The sequence below is a fragment of the Mesoplodon mirus genome, assembly GCF_964341445.2.
Source record: "Mesoplodon mirus genome assembly, chromosome: 4".
Lineage (NCBI taxonomy): Eukaryota > Metazoa > Chordata > Mammalia > Artiodactyla > Ziphiidae > Mesoplodon > Mesoplodon mirus.
Window position 1 is genome coordinate 35,269,386 of NC_138979.1, and position 25,918 is coordinate 35,295,303.

General features: G+C 41.5%; 1 protein-coding gene across 1 annotated transcript in view; it reads right to left on the bottom strand.

The window, feature by feature from the left end:
• Positions 1 to 25,918, bottom strand: part of ADAMTSL3 (ADAMTS like 3) — a 394,591-nt gene that overhangs the window by 72,771 nt on the left and 295,902 nt on the right. Inside the window, 3 exon segments of the mRNA XM_082617479.1 lie at positions 217 to 344; positions 12,629 to 13,703; positions 24,647 to 24,800. Coding sequence (XP_082473605.1) covers positions 217 to 344; positions 12,629 to 13,703; positions 24,647 to 24,800 — 1,357 coding nt within the window.

Here is a 25,918-nt window from a genome sequence, read left to right on the forward strand (position 1 = left end):
TCCTCAGGCCAGCAGCACTGGCATAACCTGGGGACATGCACATTCTCAGACTCCATCCCAAGCCTGCTGTGTCGGAACCTCTGGGAATAGGGTCTAGACATTTGTGTTTTAACCCCACCTCCCGGTGATTCTGCTGCATGAAAACTGCTGCTTCAGAGTTTAATGTTCAAAACAAAACCAAACCCAGGCATTCCAGGTTTCAACAATAGGCATTACCTGCATAGAGCACAGAAGAGCTTTCCACATCCGAACCCAGATGATTAGCGACAGAACATCCATATATTCCTTGTTCTTTCTTTGTAGGTTTCTGTATCTGTATTTTCCCCATTCCATCCACAATGACTCTGTAGAACAGTCAGAAAGAGGATGCGCTCGTGTAACACACTGAACTGTTCTAGAACCACAGCAACTCACAGAGAATGAGACAGCAAAATGATTGACTTTGGGCTGGCAAGGATCCCAGGAGATGATCTTGTCAAGCTTCCTGCCTATAAGCGGACAACTATATAGACTAGAGGGTGGAAAAGTCCTTCTTGGCTGAAACTCAGGGAAATGGTAGAGCTGGACTGTGCTTGGAGATCCAATCATCCTATCTCACTTTGCATGAGAACAGACTTTTCTGGATGGACTCAATGCTTAATCTACCACGTTTTAAAAAAGACAAATGAGATTGCAAACAAATTGTAAGGTTCGTTTAATTGTAAGACTATACATTTCAAGAAAACGCAACTGCAATTTTTCTTGGTACATTACATAGTTTTCTTTCAAGCATGAAAAATACAGTACTGAATACTAATAGTGAGTTTAAATCATCTGATTTTTCCCTTTCTTTTATAATTTGTTAGTCATTATTAAAATTTCACTAATGTTGCACCTTACAAATCCATATGAGACATGTGTGTCATTCTCTACAGGAAAATCAAAAGTCCAAGTAAGGTAAACTCTAGGTGAAGTTACAAAAGAAGTATAGCAGGGATTATTAGGCACACACAGTCTCCACGCTACTGTTCCTTAATAGTATGGTTTACTGGGAAAGATGATCTCAAACAGGGATCAGCACTGATTCCCTTGTGTATAGTTCAGAGATACTAAGTCATGCTGTCTCCTGCTTCTCTATTTCTCAGTTCTATACATACTGAATTTCACCTGTCTGTCATCATTATTGACCCACACCTTACTGTGTTACAGTTGACTTTAATAGGTACTACTCCTTTGAAAATGTTAGAAACATTTGCAGTGGGAGTAGCAACTCTGAAAACTAGGGCTGCTTCTAGGCTATAGGATATCTGTATGAATTTGAAAAAAAGTTGACCCTCACCCTTGGCAAACGTAGCCTCAAAGTTCAGGGGTTGGTGAGCAGAGGGTTCCCTTCTGTCCACCTCCTTCCCTTCCTCTGGAGAGACAATGCCTTTCACAGCTTTGTGGGCAATTTGTGAGCTCAATTTCAGCCAGAGATTTGCCCATTCAGCTGGGTACCTTTGTGCAAAGTACAAACTGTATACACATGCATGGTGGTCCTGAACACGATTTTGGCTATGGAAGGAAAGGGAGAAATAGAAAATTCCCAAGTGTTCAGTGAAATATTAGTTATAAGAGAGTGGAAGAGGTTTTTATAAGAAAACAAGAAGGAAACAGTTGAAAGGGAGAAGTTAGAGACAGCAAAATCTGTCAATGGTCAATCGAATCTCCTTTATTAATTTTTTTAAAATTCAGGGTTGACCCATTCTACCACTTATGAACAGAAAATAAACATTGTGCCATAAATTATTATATTCTTTATCAATTTTCACTTCATACTATTTTAACTGGGGTTTCTCTTCTAATTCTATATGAAATAATAAATCTTTTGGTTTATGAGACTAGAGGACCATCCTATATGACTTTCAGTAGAGAATGATTTCACTATTGTTTATATTCTTTCAAATTTCTTCAGAATAAACATTGAAAACTTAAGAAAATTTCTTCAAATTTTACTTCCTTTTTATTATAGCAGTTTAAAAGTCGTTGAAAATAAAGAACTTAAATTCACTTTCTCCTGAAGTCACAAGTGAGAAAACAGAGATAATGGATTCTACTTTGTTAATGATATGCCTAATATTGGATAATAAGTTATTAATTTTTTAGTTTTTTTATGAATGAGGACAAAATCTTCATTTCTAAATCTGTCACGCTTAAATTATGCTCTTATTTGAGTCCTCAAAGGATTAAGTCCAGTCTTACGACTGTCACTCCTATAAACTCATTTTTATCCGAGTGACATAACCTCCAGAAATACATAATTTTGAAACTCTCTTCAGACTGACTTTCATTATTATAGCTCATAATAATAAATAAAGAACATCTGTAAGTTTCATTTTCCAATGTTTACAGTACCCAATCTCCTAAAGAACTTATGGGCTAACTGTACTGTGTTTCCTGAAAGTAATTTGTTTAGTGAATAAGAACATTTTAAAAATAAGCTTATTGTGTTATTTAGAATACCAGAGATCCATATCATATGTAACGTTTAATCAATGTTACACTTTCTGTGTGTCAATATTTTCCCATACAAAGGCTTTTAAAATTATATTAAAATGTTTTAAAACTAAAAACAATTAAAAATAAATAAAAAAGACAAACGAGCAAACCTTAATTTGCCGGATGTTAAGCCCTCGTTTTCTGCCCCGATCCTTCTTAACAAACTGCAGACGTGGACTTTTCATTTCAGATTTTCACACTGGAAGTGAGTGGACCTTTAGTTACTGCTGCCTGGCAATGGTTATTATCTCACTATCACGGTACGAAAAAGTCAGTGGAGGTAACAAAGCTCAAGCTGCATTATATTGGATTTTGACCATGCTGTTAAGAATCAGGACTACACTGTGTGAGTTCCTTGTGGCTTCCCACTATTATACCTGCATGTAAATACCACTTGATATTCATAAACACCCTCATGTAAATACCACTTGGAGAATCAGAGTTGGTCAGGTGTATCCTCACAGGTGACGTAACTATTCAGGAAATGAGAAAGAGTACTTGTTCTGCTTTAATTTTATTTTAATTTTTTCTTAATGATTTGAAGTTGCTAATAGGTTGTCTGGATCAGTGGTCCGTATACTACTTTTTTCCCTTCCCCTTCGCACTTTACAGATCTTAGCAACATGGACTGTTCTGACCACTAAACACTATATGTTTCTTCATGAACTGAACGGGGCCACTTCATTTCCTGTCATCACTTCATGTTGCTCGCTCATCCTATGCTCCAGCCATAATGAACCTCTAACAGGTTCCAGGACATTCCATGATCTGTCATCACCCCGAGCTTTAGCATACGTTGTTCACTTTATTTGGAATGCCCTTCCCCGCTCCAGGCAAACTCTAACTTACCCACTGAGTCCTGGAACAAATGTAATTTCCCCGGTAAAGCTTTCCCCAATCTCCCAGAGTTACCTTCTGCCCGCTCTGGGCTCCTTCTGCTCTGGTTCATATATGTAAAAAGATATTTATAAAATATCTTTTTATTCCCACCAGACTGTGATCTTGTCAAGAGCAGGGACCAAATCTTATTCACAGCTGTGCATTTTCTATGCTTAGCACAGTGCCTTGTATACAGCAAGTTTTCAAATACATTCAATGACTAAATGCGTGAATGATTAGAACAGAAAAATGGTAGAGAATAAATGTACTAGGAAGATGCAAGCTCTCCTGCAACCCACAAATGAAATAATCAAGGGTGGGCAGAAAACAAAAGAGCTGAATTGCCCAGAACAAAAACACGAATATGGCAGACCTAGATATTACTAGGGCTAGACTTGCACTGTCAAATCCCTATTAAGGAATAGTTGATTAAGAACGAAAGTATAACTAATAACTCTACTTGACAAATGTTTATACACTAAAATGTTTTCTTAAATTATTTCATATGTATGTTTGTATGACTTAGCAATTCTCAGATGATTCCTTGGTTTTCTTGGCCTCAGTTTTACAGCACAATGAGAAATCACTGAGATTAGAAATAGTCGAGCACATGTGAACCTTCTTGCCAGGTGGTGCCACCCAGTATCCAGCCTGGACCAGTCCGTGGGCTGAAAGTTCTTTAAGGAACCTGATCTTGGCCTTTGCTGCATAACCTTATTCTTAACTTGAAGTAATAACAAGGCTGATCTTTCCATAGACATCATCCCTAGGGAACCTACCCACAGCCTTCCCTTCCTAGCTGAGATTTCTTACTCAGCTGGCGTCCAAACGTACTCCACGCCCACGCTGTTTCCTCTTAAGGGAGAGAGGCTCTCAGAAACATAATTCCATTTCAGAATTTCTTCAGTTGAAAAGATTTATGAAGTTCAGAAAAATATATATAAAAGTGAGAACCTTTGTTGCATAAAGGAGTTTAAACATAAGTTGAAAAAATTAATTAGGTAAATTTGAGAAAAAAAAAGGAAATAAAAATAGATATTTTAAAAATTCCCTTAAAACATTAAAAACAAAAACTCTTAATAGCCATATAGGATTGTTTCAATATCAAATGGTTGATCCTCAGAGTATGCAGAAACACATCTGAGTGGGATGTCAGAACCTTTATAGGATTTCCAGGAGTCTCAGCCTCAGAAACAAATGTTAATTCCATTTGAACAAGTCAAACAATCTAAAATCAACTCAATTCAACAAACATTGACTTAAACTGACCACGCTCTACTACATCCCTGTCGTACTTTATGGCCACAAGTCAACTGATCAACCTTCTCAGCCTCTTGTTTCCTTATAATTTCTAAAGCGAAACTGTTGAGCTGTCCTCAAAGGGTAGTCCATGGACGCCAGGGGTCCGTGAGCTCAAAACTATCCTCATAATAGTAAATACTAAGCCATTATTTGCATTTTTCACTGTGTTGACATTTGCACTCATAGTAAAAGCAGTGATGGGTAAAACTATTGGTACCTGAACTGGAACCAAGGCAGTGGCACCAAAGGGTACCAATAGTCACTGTATTCTTGGTATTACACACTTGCAGTAAAAACAAAAATGCCAGTTTCCCTTAAGAATGTCCTTAATGGGGCTTCCCTGGTGGTGCAGTGGTTGAGAGTCCACCTGCCGATGCAGAGGACATGGGTTCGTGCCCCAGCCTGGGAGGATCCCACATGCCGCGGAGCAGCTGGGCCCGCGCGTCCGGAGCCTGTGCTCCGCAACGGGAGAGGCCACAGAAGTGAGAGGCCCGCGTAACGCAAAAAAAAAAAAAAAAAAAAAAAAATGTCCTTAATGAAGCAGTAGAACTTATTAATTTTACTATAACTTGACCCTTGAGTGTAAGTTTTGAAATATTCTGTACGACAAAACGGGAAATACAAAGCACTTCTGCTGCATGCCCAAGTGTGTTGGTGTGATTGTGTGAACTGCTAGCTGAACTAGCTGCTTTTTCATGGCATACCACTTTACTTGCAAGAATGACTGACAGACAAACCATGATTATTCAGACTTGGGTATTTGGAAGATAATTTTTTAAATGAACATAAACGAGCTGGCAAATTCGAGGAAAACAACTGACAGTATTTGTTGCCCATGATAACATTCGAGCTTTCAAGGGAAAATTAGAATTTTGGAAAATCAGTAGCCTTCATTGTGAGTTTGACTGTTTTCGAAAACTCAAAGACTCTTCTGAAAAGCTGGGTAGTAATATTAAAGAATATACGTCTTTTTTGTACTGTACAATGAAATGTGTCAACATTTGGAAGATGTGTATAACTCAGTCAGCCAGTATTTTCCAAACGACCAATGTATGATGTTATAAAATCTAGTATAGTTAAAACATCCATTCAAAGAGCAAGAGAAACCAATAGATTTCATTGTAACAGAGTACCAAAATCTCATTAATATGGTTTTAGATTCCACATTCCAGCTAACCTTTAAGAAACTACCACTTGTCTAGGTTTAGTGTAGCATTAAAAAAAGAATAGCCACAATTACCTGAAAGGGCTATGAAAATATTCCTTCTCTTTCCAACTGACATATCTGTATGAAGCCAAATTCTCTCTATAAACGTCAATAAAAACAACATACCTTTTTTTTAAACATCTGTATTGGAGTATAATGGCTTTACAATGGTGTGTTAGTTTCTCTGTATAACAAAGTGAATCAGCTATACATATACATATATCCCCATATCTCCTCCCTCTTGCGTCGCCCTCCCACCCTCCCTATCCCACCCCTCTAGGTGGACACAAAGCACCGAGCTGAGATGTTTAAAAAAAAATCATTTGTATTCAGAACAAAAGAAACATTGTATGCAAAGAAAAACCAAAAATGCAAATTAAGGAAAATATCCATTGTGCTGGCTTTTTCTGATAATCCACTTGCACATGTTAAAAAAAATAGCACACCTAAGGAAAAAGAGAAAGCCAACAGAATATTTCAGGGAAATAAAATTTTCAAGTGAAGAAACCAAAGAAAGGGGCTTCCCTGGCGGCACAGTGGTTGACAGTCCGCCTGCCAATGCAGGGTACACGGGTTCGTGCCCCAGTCTGGGAAGATCCCACATGCCACGGAGCGGCTGCGCCGGTGAGCCATGGTCGCTGAGCCTGCGCGTCCGGAGCCTGTGCTCCGCAAAGGGAGAGGCCACAACAGTGAGAGCCCCGCGTACCTCAAAAAAAAAAAAAAAGAAAAAAAAAAGAAAGAAACCAAAGAAAAACAGGTTTTAAATCTGTATTTGCACTTGGACTTGAAAGATCTCAGTGTCAGGAATAACAGGGTGTAGCTTCTTTTTTTTAATTGAAGTATATAGTTGATTTACCATAGTATATTAGTTTCATAACTTCTCTTTTTTTTTTTTTTTTTCGTACACGGGCCTCTCACTGTTGTGGCTTCTCCTGTTGCACAGCACAGGCTCCGGACGCGCAGGCTCAGCGGCCATGGCTCACGGGCCCAGCCGCTCCACGGCATGTGGGATCTTCCCTGACTGGGGCATGAACCCATGTCCCCTGCATCGGCAGGTGGACTCTCAACCACTGCGCCACCAGGGAAGCCCCATAACTTCCTTTTAACTATGGGAAAAACCACTATAAAGCCAGTGTGAGGTGATAGATCCCCATCTTACTAAATCTAAAGGGGAACCTTATGGCACCCCAAAGGCATGGAAATACCCCAGAAGTGCTCACATGCACACACACCGTCATACTAGTCACACTTTTTACTAGAGAGATTTTCCTGGAATATATGTGTTTTTTAGAAATCGTCTTGTTTCCCTTTCGTTAACTCGGGCTGTAGGAATGAAAGGTGAAGCTAGTGTAATGTCATGATGCATTTGTTTGTAGCCTTCTTATACCCCAATCTTATGGAAAAATGGTCTGAGAAGGGAAAGAAAATCATTAATTTTTTTTGTTTCCATTTATAATTTATGCCCCCAACTGTTTCTCAAATGGGTGTGAAGTCAGAATGATCCTTGTTACTTGACCAGCTGGGAACTAAATTATTAAATTATCCTTTGAAAAAAAAAAAAACACACACAACCTATCACAACAGATTGAATGTAGAAGCATTTAGGAGAATCCAGCTATATTTTATTAAACCAGACATGAAAGAGATTTGCAAAGATGTAAAACAATGCCATTATCAGTAATTTTTAAAATACTGCTTTTCAAAAATTATGCTATTTATGTAAACATGAATTGGGCTTACTACTTATTTCTAAATGGATTAATAAACAGCTCTTTTAGATGTTTCATGTTTTTTTTTTTTTTTTTTTTTGCGGTATGTGGGCCTCTTACTGTTGTGGCCTCTCCCGTTGCGGAGCACAGGCTCCGGATGCGCAGGCTCAACGGCCATGGCTCACGGACCCAGCCGCTCCGCAGCATGCGGGATCCTCCCGGACCGGGGCACGAACCCGCGTCCCCTGCATCGGCAGGCGGACTCCCAACCACTGCGCCACCAGGGAAGCCCTGTTTCATGGTTTTAATTTCTAACATCACTAGATATAACTCACATTACCAAAAGCTCTTCGGGCTTCTCATCATTTTTTTAAGTTTAAAGGGGTCCTAAGACCAAAAGATTTGAGAACTGCCAAGTTAGTTGATCCGGAAGGTTAATTCCACTTCAAAAACTTCATTATACTCTTGTGTTCAGCGTTCCAGGCAAAACAATAAAAAATTATATTTGTTCTATCTTTTCATTCTAAGACATAGCCTAACAATTTAATATAAAATTTGAATTTTACCTACATTTCTTTTAATGTTTCACATATTAGGTGATGCACAAAAAAACGACATGATAAAAATAAAACTTGCATTTTTAAAGGAACTTATGGTTTGCAAAACAATTTAACATCTGGTGTTTTGTGTCTCTCAACAATCCCTAGAGGCAGATAAGGTGCAGCTTGAGCTCTTAAACTCAAATTGAAAGAAAGCAAAGGGTCTATAACCCTATGCGTACAAACAGCAAGATTTGAAGACAGAAAAGAACACAAAAGCGAATTAATATTTCTGTTATCCCCTGTTATTTTGTGTAAAATGAATGAAATGTGATATTTTTGCACTGATGTGGATAACTATCACAATAAAATAAGGTGACTTAATATTGTGGGTTTTGGGTTTTTTTTTTTTTTTTTTTTTTTTTTTTGCGGTACGCGGGCCTCTCACTGTTGTGGCCTCTCCCTTTGTGGAGCACAGGCTCCGGATGCGCAGGCTCAGCGGCCATGGCTCACCGGCGCAGCCGCTCCGTGGCATGTGGGATCTTCCCGGTCCGGGGCAGGAACCCGTGTCCCCTACATCGGCAGGCAGACTCTCAACCACTGAGCCACCAGGGAAGCCATAATATTGTGTTTTGAACATCTCAGAAAACTTTGATCCTTAATCATCTTATTTTTGGATTTTGTGACATGAAAAACTTCATGATATAGAAAATTACTTCAGATTCTCAATCTTTCTACCGAAGCTATTATTTGTGTGATCTTCAAACATCGCTGGCAGTGTTCAGGAGATAAGGTCCCTAGTTCTGACTGGCCATGAATTAGTCATGAGATTCTGGTTTGTTTTTTTTTAACATCTTCATTGGAGTATAATTGCTTTACAATGGTGTGTTAGTTTCTGCTTTACAACAAAGTGAATCAGTTATGCATATACATATGTTTCCATATCTCTTCCCTCTTGCGTCTCCCTCCCTCTCACCCTCCCTATCCCACCCCTCTAGGTGGTCACAAAGCACGGAGCTGATCTCCCTGTGCTATGCGGCTGCTTCCCACTAGCTATCTGTTTTACGTTTGGTAGTGTATATATGTCCATGCCACTCTCTCACTTTGTCCCAGCTTACCCTTCCCCCTCACCATATCCTCAAGTCCATTCTCTAGTAGGTCTGCATCTTTATTCCCATCTTGCCCCTAGGTTCTTCTGACCATTTTCTTTATTCTTTTTTTTTTTTGGATTCCATATATATGTGTTAGCATACAGTATCTGTTTTTCTCTTTCTGATTTACTTCACTCTGTATGACAGTCTCTAGCTCCATCCACCTCACTACAAATAACTCAATTTCGTTTCTTTCTATGGCTGAGTAATATTCCATTGTATATATGTGCCACATCTTCTTTATCCATTCATCTGAAGATGGACACTTAGGTTGCTTCCATCTCCTGGCTATTGTAAATAGAGCTGCAATGAACATTTTGGTACATGACTCTTTTTGAATTATGGTTTTCTCAGGGTATATGCCCAGTAATGGGATTGCTGGGTCATATGGTAGTTCTATTTGTAGTTTTTTAAGGAACCTCCATACTGTTCTCCATAGTGGCTGTACCAATTCACATTCCCACCAGCAGTGCAAGAGTGTTCCCTTTTCTCCACACCCTCTCCAGCATTTATTGTTTCTAGATTTTTTGAGGATGGCCATTCTGACTGGTGTGAGACGATATCTCATTGTAGTTTTCACTTGCATTTCTCTAATGATTAATGATGTTGAGCATTCTTTCATGTGTTTGTTGGCAATCTGTATATCTTCTTTGGAGAAATGTCTATTTAGGTCTTCTGCCCATTTTTGGATTGGGTTGTTTGTTTTTTTGTTATTGAGCTGCATGAGCTGCTTGTAAATTTTGGAGATTAATCCTTTGTCAGTTGCTTCATTTGCAAATATTTTCTCCCATTCTGAGAAATAAAAACAAAAATAAACAAATGGGACCTAATGAAAGTTAAAAGCTTTTGCACAGCAAAGGAAACCATAAACAAGATGAAAAGACAACCCTCAGAATGGGAGAAAATATTTGCAAAAGAGATTCTGTTTTTCAGCGACCTCATCAGAAAAGTATTAACCCCTACCCTGCCAAACTCATGGGGCTGGTGTGAGTTCAAATGAGATACCACATCTCCTAGATATGGAAGATTCTGATTTACAGTTCCTACACAATGTAAGATTACTGTAAGTATGCTTTTTTAATGGCCTTATGTTGATTTTATTTTTAAATGTTAAGTGACCTGCAAAGAGAGAGTCTGTACATGCTTAAATTCAATCTTAACGGTATCCAGTCTTGTATCACACCTATGTGATAGTGATTGGGACAGTATGATTTCATTTTGAGAATTCCCATGCACATGTGAAAACCATACCCTGACTTTTTTTTTTCATTTTAAAATTCCTTTGACAGGTGATTGTATGGAATACATACAGTAGCAACGCATTTTAGAGTATATAATGTAAGTAGAAGTAAAATGTATGATAAAAATTAGCACATGAGAGAGGGGAAAAGGAAGTATAATACTATTAAGATTTTTTTGTTTTGAGACACATTTTATAAATTGAACTGTAATTATCAGGCAATAAAATTCACTAACTTTAAGTGTACAATTTGATTTCTGACACATGTATACATTCGTGTAGCCACCACCACAAGCAAGATATATAACATTTCTATAACCTCAAAAAGTTTCCTTTGCTCCCTTGCAGTCAAGTCCCCTCCCCCGAAACCTTAGGACTATGACAACCATTGACCTTCTTTCTATCACTGTAATTTTGTCTTTGCTACAAGTTCATATAAATGGAATTATTATAAAGTATGTAGTCTTTTATGCTTGGTTTCTTTCACTTAACATAATGGTTTTGATATTCACCCATATTGATGTATATATCCGTAGCTCCTTCCTTATCTATGGTGAGCATTTGCCATTTTATGGACATACCATAATTTGTTTACAGAGTCATCAGTTGATGGACATTTGGCCTATTTCCAGTTTGGGGCTATTATGAATAAGGCTGTTAGAAACATTCAGGTATGCATTTATTTGATATGCTGCTTTCCATCCTTTTACTCTTAACCTATCTGTGTTTTTACATTTGAAGTGAACTTCTTGTTGACAACCTATATTTTAGTTGTTGCTTTGTTATCATCTGACAATCTCTGGCTTTTAGTTGGAGCTTTTGGATTATTTATATTTAATGTATAATCTTATACTTTACATAATATATACATAAATAGAAGAACACCTTGACAAACTATCAAAAATTATTCAACAATCCACAAAATAACCAAACAGAACTTCTAAAAATTATATATGTGGTCACTGAAATGGAAAACTAAGTGGGTGGGCTAATATCCACTTAGTTTTTTACAATGCTGAAGAGACAAGTAGCAAACTAGAAAGTAAAAGAGGCAATATGAAAGAGAGGTTGTAACACAGGAAAGGGCTTCCCTGGTGGCGCAGTGGTTGAGAGTCCGCCTGCCGATGCAGGGGATACGGGTTCATGCCCCAGTCCGGGAAGATCCCACATGCCGCGGAGCGGCTGGGCCCGTGAGCCATGGCCGCTGGGCCTGCGCATCCGGAGCCTGTGCTCCGCAATGGGAGAGGCCACAACAGTGAGAGGCCCATGTACCGCAAAAAAAAAAAAAAAAAACACAGGGAAGATTGAGACAGAGAAATTCTCACATACATTTATTTGGAGTTCTAGGAAGAAAGAAGAAAAAGCTATATTCAAAAAGAAAATGGGCTGAGAATTTTCCAGAACTGATAAAATATATGTATCTTCAGTACAGAAAGTGCAGGAAATTTCAAGCAAGATAAATAAAACAAGACACTCATGTAGACTGACCATCATAAAACTGCAGAGCACCAAAGATAAGAATAAATTTTGAAAGATAAACAGAGAAGGACATATTACCTACCAATGGATAATAATTACGTTAACAACACACTCTTCAACAACAAAAATGGAAGCCAGAAAACAATCTTATCTATAGTAGGCTGAGAAGAAAGTAACTGTTCTCCTAGAACTGGTAGCCATTTAGCCCTCCACTTTAAAATGATGGTGAAGTAAAGACTACCTTGATTTTCTTTCTTTTTTTTAAAAATAGATCTTTATTGGAGTATAACTGCTTCACAATATTGTGTTAGTTTCTGTGGTACACCAAAGTGAATCAGCTATATGTATACATATATCCCCATATCTCCTCCCACCCTTCTAGATGGTCGCAAAGCACTGAGCTGATCTCCCTGTGCTATGCTGCTGCTTCCCACTAGCTAACTATTTTACATTCCATACCCTAACATTTTTGAGTTTCTTTCCTAAAGAATCCTGTTGGAAACACATTCTTAGGAGAAGGGATTTGAAAATATTTTCAAGAAAGCTGGAAGAAGAACCATTAAGACAGTATTACAGAGGAAACACTGTATTCTTATTTTACTTACTTTTCGGAGGGTCGTAACAATGCTCCATCCTTGGTCCATGTATATGTGGCCTCACCGGGGGTAACAAGCTCACACAGTATATTGATAACCTCCGTCCTTCTTGTAATGTAGACTGTATTTCCAATCCTTGAATTTACTGTTTTATTAAAAGAAATCGAGGTGGGCTGGCTTTGCCTCAAAAGAACAGGTCCCTTTGGCTTGAATGTCAGCTTGCCTGAGTTTTTTGAATTTGAGCTTTGGGGCACACTTCCCGTTTCCCCCCTTAGGTGAGCCGCAGGAGGCGCCTCTCCCAGGATGCCCCTCCACTGCACATGTGCAGACTGTGCCTTCGCTAACTCGGCCACCAGCTGATATATCACCTGGGACGCCAGGTCATCACTGATCTCTCCGGTCTCCATGAGCTGACTCATGTTCCTTATCAGTTCATCAAACTGGGCGGTATCCATGCTGTAGGCTCCCTGTTTAACTGCGGATTCAAACTGCTTTTTCTCAAACTCCCAGGAGTTGGCGTTTCCTGCAGAATGGCTGCAGTGGCCCAACAGAGCTCTTAAGAGAAGCTGGTGATGAATTTGGCCATCGTCCAAATAAAGCTCATTTTTGTTACTCCACTTCTGCCTCATCTTATGCCACATGGCTCCCAAATTATTGGCTTCGTTGTGGTCCATCCCAGGATATTCCCCTGTGTGCCCTCTGAGGGCTGGGGGTGCAATGAGCCGGTTGTCAGTGCCAATGAGCTTGAGCACCACTGTCTCTTGGGCAGAGCCTGCAATGCACCGGTACATGCCGATGTCAGGGGCTGCAAGGCTGTGGATTTTTAGTGAGCCTGACTTGGTGATGCCGAATCGTTTGGAGTTCTGCAGACAATGGCCATCCTTCTCCCACTGGATCAGAGATTTCTGGAATCGTCGCACTGGGCATTTAATAATCACAGATGTGTTGGGCAGCAAATAGGCTCTGCTCCCGACGGTCAGGTTAAGGCGCTTCTCTTCCCTTGTCTGAATGTAGACTCTCTGGACACCAAGGATCTGAGGACCCTGCTTGCCAAGGTTGGTCTTTGTCCTCCCTGGTTGCATTTCTGTAGGAAAAAAAAAAAAAGAAAGAAAAGAAAACACAAATATCTCAATAATGAAAACTTTTTGACTGTAATCTTCCAAGGCTGGCACAAGTCAACAAATTCTTTTTTCCTCTTTTAAGACATTTGAGAACTAAAACATAAGTAATGAGATATATATATATATATATATATATATATGTATAAAATACATCCTTAGATGGGGGTAAATTTCACAACTATCTGGTACTTTAGCAGCAAAGAATGCACGTTTGAATGAATTGCACGGAAGCATATAAATTATTTTACAAAGCTCTGGTTTGGGGAGGCATGAGGTTAAGTGGTTAAATGTTTCCCTCAGTAAGGGGATGTCTGATATGTGGGGCCTCCACCACCTAGGGGAGGAGGCCCCTGAGAATCTAGTATGGCTTGGCCAGGGGTACCCCAAATCTGAGGGAGGCAGTGGTTGGGGAGAGGAGTGAATGCGTTTGAAGGATCTGAAAAGGAGGATGAAGCTGGCCAACTGCAGCAGATAACCCAAGCGGGTCAGTTAAACTAGCATGGGGGCCTAAAGAAGCAAGAGATCAAAGAAGAAAAGGTAGGACAGGCACTTGGAAGCCAGATGAATCTGAGTTTGAATCTTAGCACTGCCATTTGCACAAGTCATTTAACCTGTCTGAGCCTCAGTTTTCTCACTCATAAAATGTGGGTAATGTTAGCACCTTTGTCAGAGGAATGTGACAGGTTAGAGCATTTATATCAAGTGCACAGCACATTAGCGGGCACTTAAAAGCTCTCATATATGACTACTGTCAGCGGACAAAGGCAGGTCCAGCCAGCAAACAACAGGGCAAGCTGAGACGGATCAAGGGTCGGCTGACTCTTGCTTGTTCCTGGGCATTGGCTGCAGTTAATGGGCTAAGGCCAAAGAGGACACTCCTCAGATCCCATCCCCCAAGAGCAGTGGCTCTCTCCCTCTGTCCACCTGCGGGAAGGAAGGCCTCAATGCATTCTAGGGTGATTCTGAAGTGAGTAGGGGGGCTTGATACAGGTGGGAAACTGATTCCTTTTTGAAGATGTACTTAGGTCCATGGGTAGATGGTGGAGCGTGGGCTAGAGGGCCTGGAAGGAGGAAGTGACAGAAGAGAGACTGGATCCACAGAAATGGCACTGTGGAATTCAGGTCATGAGATGGGGTGGGGGGGAGGGTGGGCATCAGAACCTTGGAGGACCCCGGTTACGGCTCCTCCTGGTTGTAGCACTGGCAGGGATATGCTGGGAGGAGAACCAGATTAAAACTCCGCTTAGACGGACTTCTCAGGCCCTGGGCACGAACTAGAGTGTGTTCACCAGTACCTTGGTTTGCCAGAATAACTCCTGGACTCCTCTCGGGTGGCTCATGATCCCTTTAGGGTCTGCCTGCCTGCTGGGCTGTGGTGGTGCCCGTACGTTCAGAAAAGCAACAGGGTTGGGTGCATAACAACAGGGTTGTGGTAGAGAATGTCTAAGTGAGGGACAGGCATAGTGAGTTTGCATGCAAATTCCACAGAGATGCAGTTCATAGGCCAGGCCCCTTGTCCACGGCTCTGCCTGAGAACGCTCCCCTCGGCTCATCTCTAAGGAGCGGGGTGGCCTGTCATGCATACACCTTTCCCTAGTGGGACGCAGACCCTTCACAGAGGGTGTCAAGCTCCCCTCAGCCAGTTAAGGCATACAGGTTTTCTTTCGGTTGGGAATATAGAGTTTTGGACTTACCGCTGTTCAACAATGATCAAAAGCAGAAGGATTCCTGGTAAATTTATGGTTCATCTATTATTATAGGCAGAGATGCTATGCCAAATACTTAACAATCTGCATGGCGAGGGTGCAGTCAACCGGAGCAGATGGCAGCTGTAGCACTGGACCAGGTCTTGGCAGTGTTCCCTCTCCCAACATTGTTACACTATGAGGAGGTCAGACGGCTCCTGGCAGGAGGGTCCCAGCAGCTTGGAGACAGTCGTGGGGTTCAGGCAGAGGCTACTTACTAACCATTGGGGAAGTATTTCCCTACTTTAACAACCAGTTACAACTCTGGTGTGTAGAGTTTCAATGTCAACTCTGACTATAGGCAGTGGCTCTCAAACTTTGCTGCACATTCAAAACACCTGCTATTATTGTTTTTTCATCTCAATACCCTGGGTCCCACCTCCAGAAATTCTGACTTATGGGGAACAGCCTGGGCATCAGACTTTTTAAAAGCTCCCCAAGTGACTGAAATGGGCAGCGAAGGTTGAGGACCACTGCCCCAGAGCGTCCCACTGCATTAACTCAAAGGTAATCTGATGGGATGCTACTGGTGAAGAGGGAAGGGAAAATCAGAAAGAGCAACTGTGTTTTCTGTGCGAACCCTGCCAAAGTCTTCACAACTTGCAGTGTCCTCTGTAAGGAGGAGGTAGGAGGATTTCTTTGTGGTCTCACCATCAGGAACTCTTACACTTTCCTCTGAGTAATTAGTCAATTTCCTACCCAATAAACACTGAACCGTGTAATCGACCAGGTTGCCTTTTCCAAGATAGTTACGTTATCAAGTTTAGAGCTAAATTTGTGCCCACACATAACAGAAGTGCAAAATTCAAGACATAATCCTATATTAGCCTTGTTTGTTTTCCTTTTTTATTATTCACTGGTTTCTAATTTTACTTATCTGGTTGCATTTTATGAATACTTAACTTATCAGTGGCCTATTGTTGTCACAATGCACGGTATGTATGTATGTCTATACACATACATATCCATAATATCTACATATATGTGTTTATATGCACCTATAAAGATCTCTTTTTATTATCATTTAAAAGGATTCAGTTGAACACCCTGTCTGGTCATTGATCCCTCAGTGGCGGACAATGGGAAAGATAAATGTGCACGTGGATGGCTTTGAAACTTGTTCTTCAAAATCGGAGTTTAAGCTGGGTCAGAGTCAGACTTTTGAACTCATGCAACTGACAGAGATGTGTGGAGACAGACTCTGAGGGCTGCTACAGATGAGGCCATAGCTTGAACGTTCCTGCTCTTACTGGGAAGGTGCAGGAGCCCACATGGGGAATGCAGCACGTGCCTGGCTCGATGCTTCAGGCTGGAGATGGTCTGAGGCTGGCATAAGCCCACACAGCATCCTGTGCGGAGATGGGTTCTAATTGCCATGGAGATGGTTTCTAATTACCATGGAGAAGGGTTCTAATTACATTCAGATCCACTGGTAGCCAGATGTCCCTCAGCTGAGCTTGGGGCTTAAAGTAGATGGGACCTGACTCCTTCAAAAGCAGGCTGGGGAATCTGCAGGTGACAGGCAGTGTTTAGCCTTGGTAAAGGACCTGCCCATGGCTGGGTGAGCCACACAAGCAGCTCAGCCGCTCCCTCTGGCTGCATGCCCATCTGTTGGAAGGCAGGCCCTGTGGCCCCAGCTCCATTCCCAACCAGGCCTGTTTAGCAATTACTCACGCTGGGTGTGCAGCAGTTCAGTTAGCATGTTTGCCTGGGGAGGGATCTGGGATCAGGCTCTGCCAGGCTGCCAGGTCCCACGGCATGAGCCAATTCCTCTATTGAGACTCCGGTGAGTTCCTCTGGAGCAGTGCCTGGAGCATGGCCTCATCAGACACAGTTCTTGGGCAAGAAACTGGTCTGGTTTTGGGTGACTGCCTCCTCCTGCATCTGGATATGCCCCCAAACTGCCACACTGGACAAGCCTGATGAGATAGAGAGTGGCCAGGCAGTGATGGCATCCTCCTGGAGGGCCTGCAGGCAGTGCGAGGGTACCAACCCATCCCTCCGCTCTCCCACTGTGCTGGATATGAGAAATGCCACATCTTTTGGCGTTTCCAGAAAACGAAAAGATCTTTCTTCTGGAGGTCCTCCCTCTGGCCTCAGTGTCAGCCTGCCCTACCCAGTAAAGGCCAGCTCTGGTGCCCGAGGCTGTTTATCGCAATTGCCTCTGCTCTTTGCCTGCTCGTGTCCAGCCCTAATTCCAGTTGTGTCCCTGCCATGACACTAAGTCTTGGCACCATGCCAGGTTTCTGCCCCAAGCCACCTGTGCTGGATGTTTCCACTTGGTCTTACCATCACGTGACTCCTGCCACTCCCGAATGGGCTTTGGCTGCAAAGCAGCCTCTAAGCCTTCTTATTACCCTGTGGAACCCAGGCCCCTCAGAATCCAGCTCTGGATGGGGCTGCTTGGTTGGTGCTGACCCCCATTGCTCCCACTGGCATGGAGGATCTCACAAGCCCCTTTGGAGCTCTATCAAGAACCCGGGCAGCTTTTTTTTCAGATTCTCTTTAGGGTAGAAACACAGGTAGCTGAGAGGAGGCTACAAGGGATGCTATAGGCGGGACTGGTTAAATGGGCTGTGAAGCCCCATGAAGATTACACAGTAAGTGTCTCATCAGGCTGAAGGAACGGCTTCCACACTTGGTTCTCATGCACTTTTCAACCGAGGGTAGATGAGCTACTGCTCACAGCACTGCACTAAAAGCTCTCAGGGGAAGGCCACCAATGGTCCCCTAGTGACAAATAAAATGTCTCCCTTCAGTATTCGTACTTGACCCTTCTAGGACACATGGCGCCCGTAATCACTCGGTTCATGGAAAAGTCTCGCCTCCCCACCATTTTTTTAAACCCTTCTTCTGGTCCTTTCCCACCACTGTTCGTTGCCAGCATGCTGCTGGCTGTTGCTACCACCCCTCAGGTGTCAGTGCTTGGCCACTTCCTCCCTTTCTCTTCTTGCTCTAAACTTTTCTTTGGATGATCTTGTAGTTGTAACTAATAACTCTAGGTTGATGCCTCCCAAGTTGATCTGTCTAACCTAGACCTTTCTCTAGAGCACAAGATCTAACAGTCCACTGCTGACTGGAAATCTCTTCCTGCTACTTCAAGTTTAAAATATTGTAACCTAAACACTTTATCTCTGCCTCCCTAACCCATCCCAACAGTCCTCCTCTTCCTATATGCCCTAAGTTAATGGCTTCACCTTCTACCAACCTCCTCCAGGCAGATTCTAGAGTCATCTCGATTTTTCCCTGTCCACTGGCATGCTGGCCCTTCCTCTCACAGACTCACTGGTCGGTGAGACTGTTACTATCCATTCCCAACTCTGCATTCAATGATGCCACGTTGGTAGCCAGAAACCAACCATGACGGGAGTATCTACACCACAGAAATCAGCAAAGGTAACAAATGACAGCAACCTCTCCCTCCTCGCCACCCACCACCTTGCCCCAGAGCTGCTTGTTAAACACTGACAAGCACACCACTGTCCTTTTCGCTCCCAACTCTAGCCAGCCATCAGGTACTTAGATGGGACATCTGAAACATTGTTAGAATGTAGCCTCACTGCTTCTATCCTCACACTCTCTCACTTAGAGATCGTCATATCCCCTTGACTAGACTCCCTGCCTGCACTCTCATATTTTTCCAATATATCCATATATGAAGCACTATTGACAATAGCCAGGACATGGAAGCAACCTGAATGTCCATCAACAGAGGAATGGATAAGGAAGATATGGTACATATATACAATGGAATATTACTCAGCCATAAAAGGAAGGAAATTGTGCCAGTTGCAGAGACGTGGATGGACCTAGAGAGTGTCATACAGAGTGAAGTAAGTCAGAAAGAGAGAAACAAATATCGTATAATATCACTTATATGTGGAATCTAGAAAAATGATACAGATGAACTTATTTGCAAAGCAGAGACACAGATGTAGAGAACAAACGTTTGGATACCAGTGGGGGAAGGGAGGCTGCGAGAAACTGGGACTGACACATATACACTACTATGTATAAAACAGATATAATAAGAACCTGCTGTATGGCAAAGGGAACTCTACTCAATGCTCTGTGGTGACCTAAATGGGAAGGAAATCCAAAAAAGAGGGGATATGTGTATATGTATAGCTGATTCACTTTGCTATACAGGAGAAACGAACACAACATTGTAAAGCAACTATACTCCAATAAAAATTAATGTAAAAAATATATCTAGACAGCTGTCTGAGTAAATAAACCAAAATAAAATCTGACTATGTCACATCCTTCTTTGATAAAATCTAAACTCCTCATTATGGGGTTCAAGATGCTCTACAGCTCACCTCTCAAGCTTTCCCTTTCACCATAACCCACCTTCAACCTCAGTTCTAATCCTATGGAATTGCCTGCAGTTTCCCCAAACATACCACTCCATTTGTCATGCCCCACTTTTGCCGACACTGTTCTCTTTTCCCAGATTCTCCTGTGTCCTGTGTGGATCTGATGAATGGACACAGCTTTCAGAATTCATCTCAAAGCTTCTTCCTTTTTGAAACCCTTCCTCACATCCCCCAGCAGCAGTGAGCACTTCTGCATCCTTTTATGATATCATTGGCACTTTATTCTCCTTATTTGTTTATATATGTCTCTCTCCCACTAGACTATGAGTTCTTAGAGACAAGAGAAGGGATCCTTTTCATTTTGTATCATAACATCTAAAACACAGTAGCACTTGATGAATGATTCCTGAAAGAATTAATAAGGAAATGCTATCCTCTGACACTGAAAGCAACATATGCCAAGGCAGAGAGATCATCTCTGTCCTTGGGGCATAGCATAGTGTCTGGTACACATAAACAAGAGTAAACAGTAAGTAAGAGTAAACAGTAAGAGAAAACTCTTACTGTTTATTGAATGAATAACAAATGAATGACTGAGCAAAAGATAAAATAAACGTATGCTGTTGGATGCTGCAGGAGGTGACACAAGCCCAAGAGGGGTGCTGGCAAGGTAGCCCTGTGCCTGTCTGGGTTTCCAAGGGCTACAGCTATGTCAGGCAGGCAGGGGTGGGTGTCACTGGAATCTGAGAAGGCATAGAGGAAGAGTAGAAGCTCTCTATAATGAGAGCTGAAGAGGCAGACGCTGGGCTGGTACAAGGAGGAAGACCAAGAGCTGGAGAGAAGCGAGTGGGTTTGAGATAAACTGGGAAGGGGATGAGGCATATGTTTCTTGACATTTTCATCATATAGCACATGCCTGGGTGCCTCCCCTCCCTCAAAAAAAAATTTTTTTTGGCTGCACCATGTGGCATGTGGGATCTTAGTTTTCCGACCAGGGATCGAACCCGCGCCCCCTGCAATGGAAGTGTGGTCTTACCACCGGACCTCCAGGGAAGTCCTCCAACTATTTTGATGTCAGTACTTGGGTGAAAAATAAGAATTCTTCACCAAAACTTGGGAACCTTTAAAACCAGGAGCCATAATTGAAAAAAGTCTAAACCCAAACACTATATTCCTATTATCTTTTGTTTTCTTTAGATGCCTGATTGGAAGCCAAGGCAGGTAGGCTTTTTATAGCAATCTGAGGATGATCCAAGCCTGACATATTTGAAAAGCATGTCTTTGGGTACAACTCATTATGATAAGTGCTTTGGGGGCCTACGTGGAAAAACTGTCCAGAGCTACTGCCTAGCTACCCCATATAAACTTATAGCCTAGTAAGCCAGAGGACACAATACTAGTTACTCTGTTACATTTTATCCTATCTTAAAGCTATAATAGGAATTAAAGTGATAATGACATTAAAAATAACTAATACTTTTGAGCCTATATAGTATGTACCCGGCACTGTTTCTAAGCACTTTCTAGGCATTAATTCTCAAAACAATTCTACGAGGTAGGTACAACTACTATTCCCATTTTATAGATAAAAAACTGAGACTCACAGAGATTAAATAACCTGCCCAATGTCACATGATGAGATACTGATAGAAATGAGATTTGAACTCAAGTTGGCTTAACCACAATGTCATATTACTTTTCAGAGATTAAGTGCAACTGAGAAAGATTAATGGGGAAGGTAGGATTTGTACTGGTCCTTCAAGAATGGGAAGAATGTCAGCTGCTAGATATGGCGGAGGGAAGAATTTAAGCAAGGGGTAAAAGCTGGAGGTGGGAGAATGCAGGGAAGGTCTGGGGAGAAGCAGGCAGTCGGTATAACTGGACTGTATGGTGCACCGCTGGCCTCTAGGGGGAGCTCAAGACATCTTGACACCCCCCCCCCACCTTGCCCTCCACCCCACTGCACATTAAAAGGGTCAAAACGAGGAGCAAGAAGATTCCTCCATAGAGGATGGGTTTTACTTAAACTCAAGGCACTGATTAGGACACATTTCTAGAAGTGGAGCCTTGACAAGGAATAAAGATCACAGCATAGTTGGGCTTGATCTTTCTTGTCTTCACACCTCTTCCATAACTGAGGGATTAGGCCTACAAAGAAGACCATACTTTTCCAGTCTGGTGAGCAAAGGGTGTGGATGTGACATGAAGGAGAGAGGACAGTCAGAATAGAGGAATAAAAGATGAGTTTATCCACAGAGAAATGGGAATTTGGGGCCACTAGAGTGGTTACGAAATAGCTGCTATGATGAATTTCTTGGGAATTATTAGGAAGAGGAAAAACACCCACACATTATTGCCCAGGTAAATCAGATAGCATGAATATGAAGTATGTCTAATCAGGATGGTGATATTATTTTCTTCAGCAAATCCCAGTAGCTCAGGTCAGGGAACTAAAAAACAAGCAAATAAAAATCACCTAAAAGGTGATGTCATCCTAATTGCCTTGAGGCATGACATTATGGATTCTTTTAAAGGAGATTGCACAAAGTACCTAAGCCTGCGTGTGATCTGCAGTGGTAGGTCAGAAAGTATGTATGACAAGAGATGTTCAGTTTATATCTAGAAAGATGGAATTCTGCTTGAATTGACATGGTGAAATGCATTGATTTTGTATACTGTTAAAAATATTATGTATGCACATTTGTTAAATATGTATGCAAACCGATCTTTGTTTGTTATTTTGTGTTATTTTGGTTAAAATATAAAAGAGGTTTCTTAGGTTTTAAAATCATGTGGATGTGATAAATTACCACGCTTTATTATCTGAAACAGTCAACTCTTTGAAACAGGAGTCCTACTCAGCTGTTATCTGATCTGTGATACAAGATAAAATCATTAATTCCTTTACATCCCCTTGTTCTCTCAACTTATTCTGTGTGTTATCATTTATATACATGGTTGTAATTAAAGTTAAAAATGATGACACAGTAAAAAAAGATCACCTAAAAGGTAACCCACCAGGGTTGAAGATGAGCAGGGTGATTGAGGTAGTGGGTTAAGGAAGGGCATAGTGATCTGACTCTAGAATTGGTTAAGTGAGTGATGAGGAAATGCCAGCCAATAGGAGTGGTTTCTAGTGCAAGAGCAGGAAGTTTGGGGACAACAGGGAAGGAAGAACCAGAGGTCACAGTGAAGCATTAACTAAATAAGCAGGGGCCAGGTGGGGAATGGTAGAAGAGCAGGAAGCTATTTAAGTACCAAGAAATGAGGAAGTCTAGGGTGTCACCCTGCCAAGGGGATGGCTGTCAGTGAAATTGACCATGTTGGGAAATTGGGATATCAGGGTGTGAGAAAGTCATCCACATGGATTCTGGTTGTCCTAGGTGTTGGCAGATGTTGGAGAGAAAGAATGGACCTGGTGGTGGTGTGTCCTGGTGAAAGGTAGAAAGGATGCTGGAGGTCCGCACACGATGCATTTGAAGGTGGGATGAGGGCGGTGTACGTGCTAAGTGTGTGATGACAGAGGGAAAATGGTGCAGAGGCAGGAGAGGTAGGGAGAATGGGTCTGTGCCAAGCTCATCCCTCGGCTCTGATACGGTGGTGGGGGGAAGAGAATGCCATAGGAGCGTGCAGAGGGAGAAGCCAAATTTATGCAAGCCAGGGCCATTGATCCAAGGTGATGGCATCAGGCCAGGCTATGGCTGAAGTGGAGGCCCAGCTCGGGGTGACTTGGCTGTGCTGGGAGAATGCATTCCTGTCTCTTGTCTGCTTCCATGACCTACATGTTGGCAAGCTAGAGAATGAGATAGGGTCAAGGGGAAATATGACTGTCTTTTTTTCCTGCTTTTTTTTCTCCCTAAAACTTATCCTTTTACTCTGCTTTCTACTGTATGCCATAATAATTTACAACTTCATCTTCTACCATATTGCATGCCCTAATAACCACGATGTATTCCACATGTTATTCTGTTATTATTTTAGAGGAAGCTGCCAGAATTTAATTTCACTCTGCTCCAAGACAGTTTACGGTCCAGCCACATTGCTATGCAACCATCCACAATTAATAAAAATCAGACAGGTAAGCAGCTTGAAGCATGACACTGCACCACACGCCACAGACATTCTTGAATTCCAGGATACAATAAAACTTGGGGATCTCGAATTTTTGGAATCTCAAGATTTTGAAAACTTATTCTCAAAGAATTCCCAGGGAAAAAAAATTAATGTTGTCTATGAATCACCACAGAGAGGTGGCTAAGAGTGTGGGCTCAGGAATCAGACAGATTTGTGGTCAAAGAAGCCAAGAGGCCCAACTGGCAGCTACAGATCCTTGGTCAAATCTCGGACCTTCTCTACGTCTTGGATTCCTCATCTCTCAATGGGGATAATACCTGGCTCACAATGTTGCTGGGGACTAAATAAGACAGTGCAGTAATGTCTGCAAGGAACTCCACAGAGTAAGTGCTCAATAAATGCCATGAATGCTATGACATTGTTTAAAGTTACTATCGTTTTTCTTACTTGGTAAGTTTCTTCAGGAAAGTTGCTGGTAAACTTAGTAGTATATATACATACATATACGTACATACATATATGTACGTATATGTATGTATATACACAGGATGCATTTGTTAAGCGGGTGGATATTTCTTCAAACTGACTTTTCTTAGAGCTGTATCTTGGTCTTCAATATTATACCATTTGCCGCTTATAACAATCCTGAATCCTGCTTGATTTGCTTTACCTACAGATTAGAAACGTGTTGCTCTATGGAAGATGAAGCCACTCGGGGAGAGGAACAGAATCGGCATATATGGTGAAGCGTGGACTTTCCATACTTACTCCTGCACACAGGCATTCGGCAAGATCTCGCAAGAGGGGGCCCAGGTAGATGCCTGCACACGGTCTCACTGAGGGGAACACGCCGGCCTTTGGCCGTCAGCCTTTGGCATACCTGCTGTCTCCGCTGGGTTCCAACACCACAACTGACAGAACACTGTAATGAGAATCGGGAGACAGAGTCAAACGGAGTGTGAGCAGACACATCCCCCGCAGCAACAGCGACGTCTCCTACGGTGAAACAGGAGGGGTGTTATGTATGGGTGCACCAATAAGTAAGCACTTCCTAGGCTTGAACATCTTTTAGGAGATGGAGATTTTCCCTCACCCCACCACTCCCCATCACTCCCCTCCCCTCCCCTCTGCCTTTTCTCTTCTCTCTTCCTTTCCTCCCTCCCTCCCTCCCTTCCTCCCTCCCTTCCTTCCTTCCTTCCTTCCTCCTTACTTTCTTCTTTCTTTCTTTCTGAGATAGTAACTAATTTCTAGTAATTTATTATCGTGCGGTTTTATGGTCTTGTAATTGATATCTAATTTATTTTTCAGATATCTAATCTAATTTATTTTTAGCTATTTATTAATATAGTAGGATGACTTTGCTTTTTAAAAAATGACATAATATAGACAATAATATGGTATTAACTTTGTATGGTGACTAGAATTATTGTGGTGATCTTTTCATAACGTATACATTGAATCACTATGTTGCACACCTGAAACGAATATAATATGTCAATTATAGTTCAATAAAAAAAAATTAAAATTAAAAAATGACATACACCCATGATCAAGAATTCAAGGAGTAGAAAAGTATAAAAGGAAAGTTTTTGTTTTAAAAAACACCCAAACTGCTCTACGTAAAAGAACATTAATATTTGATAATCACTGTGTCTATAACATTGATATTTGGTAGTCAATTACATGTGTACATGCAATTTTAATTTAAAATTTTACTGCAATTTTATTAGGTATATTAGAAAAAAATAAACTAAAATAAGATTAAAAGAGTTGCTGAATGCGGATTTTTTTCCACTATTAAGTGATTAATTCCCAAAAGAACTCTCCGAAGTTAAGAAAGAAGATGAAAGAAACCAACAAGAGGTTCGGGTACTTATTTTTACTGACATATTTTGACTTAACAAGAGTATCTGGTAAGCACATTTACATTTCCTCTCACCCAGCTCTCCTCTGCAAACATTCCATTTGTTTTTCTTAAATTATTTAGCTAACGTCAAGATTTTCTGATATTTACGTTCTGTTCTGAGATGCAATTGCTGG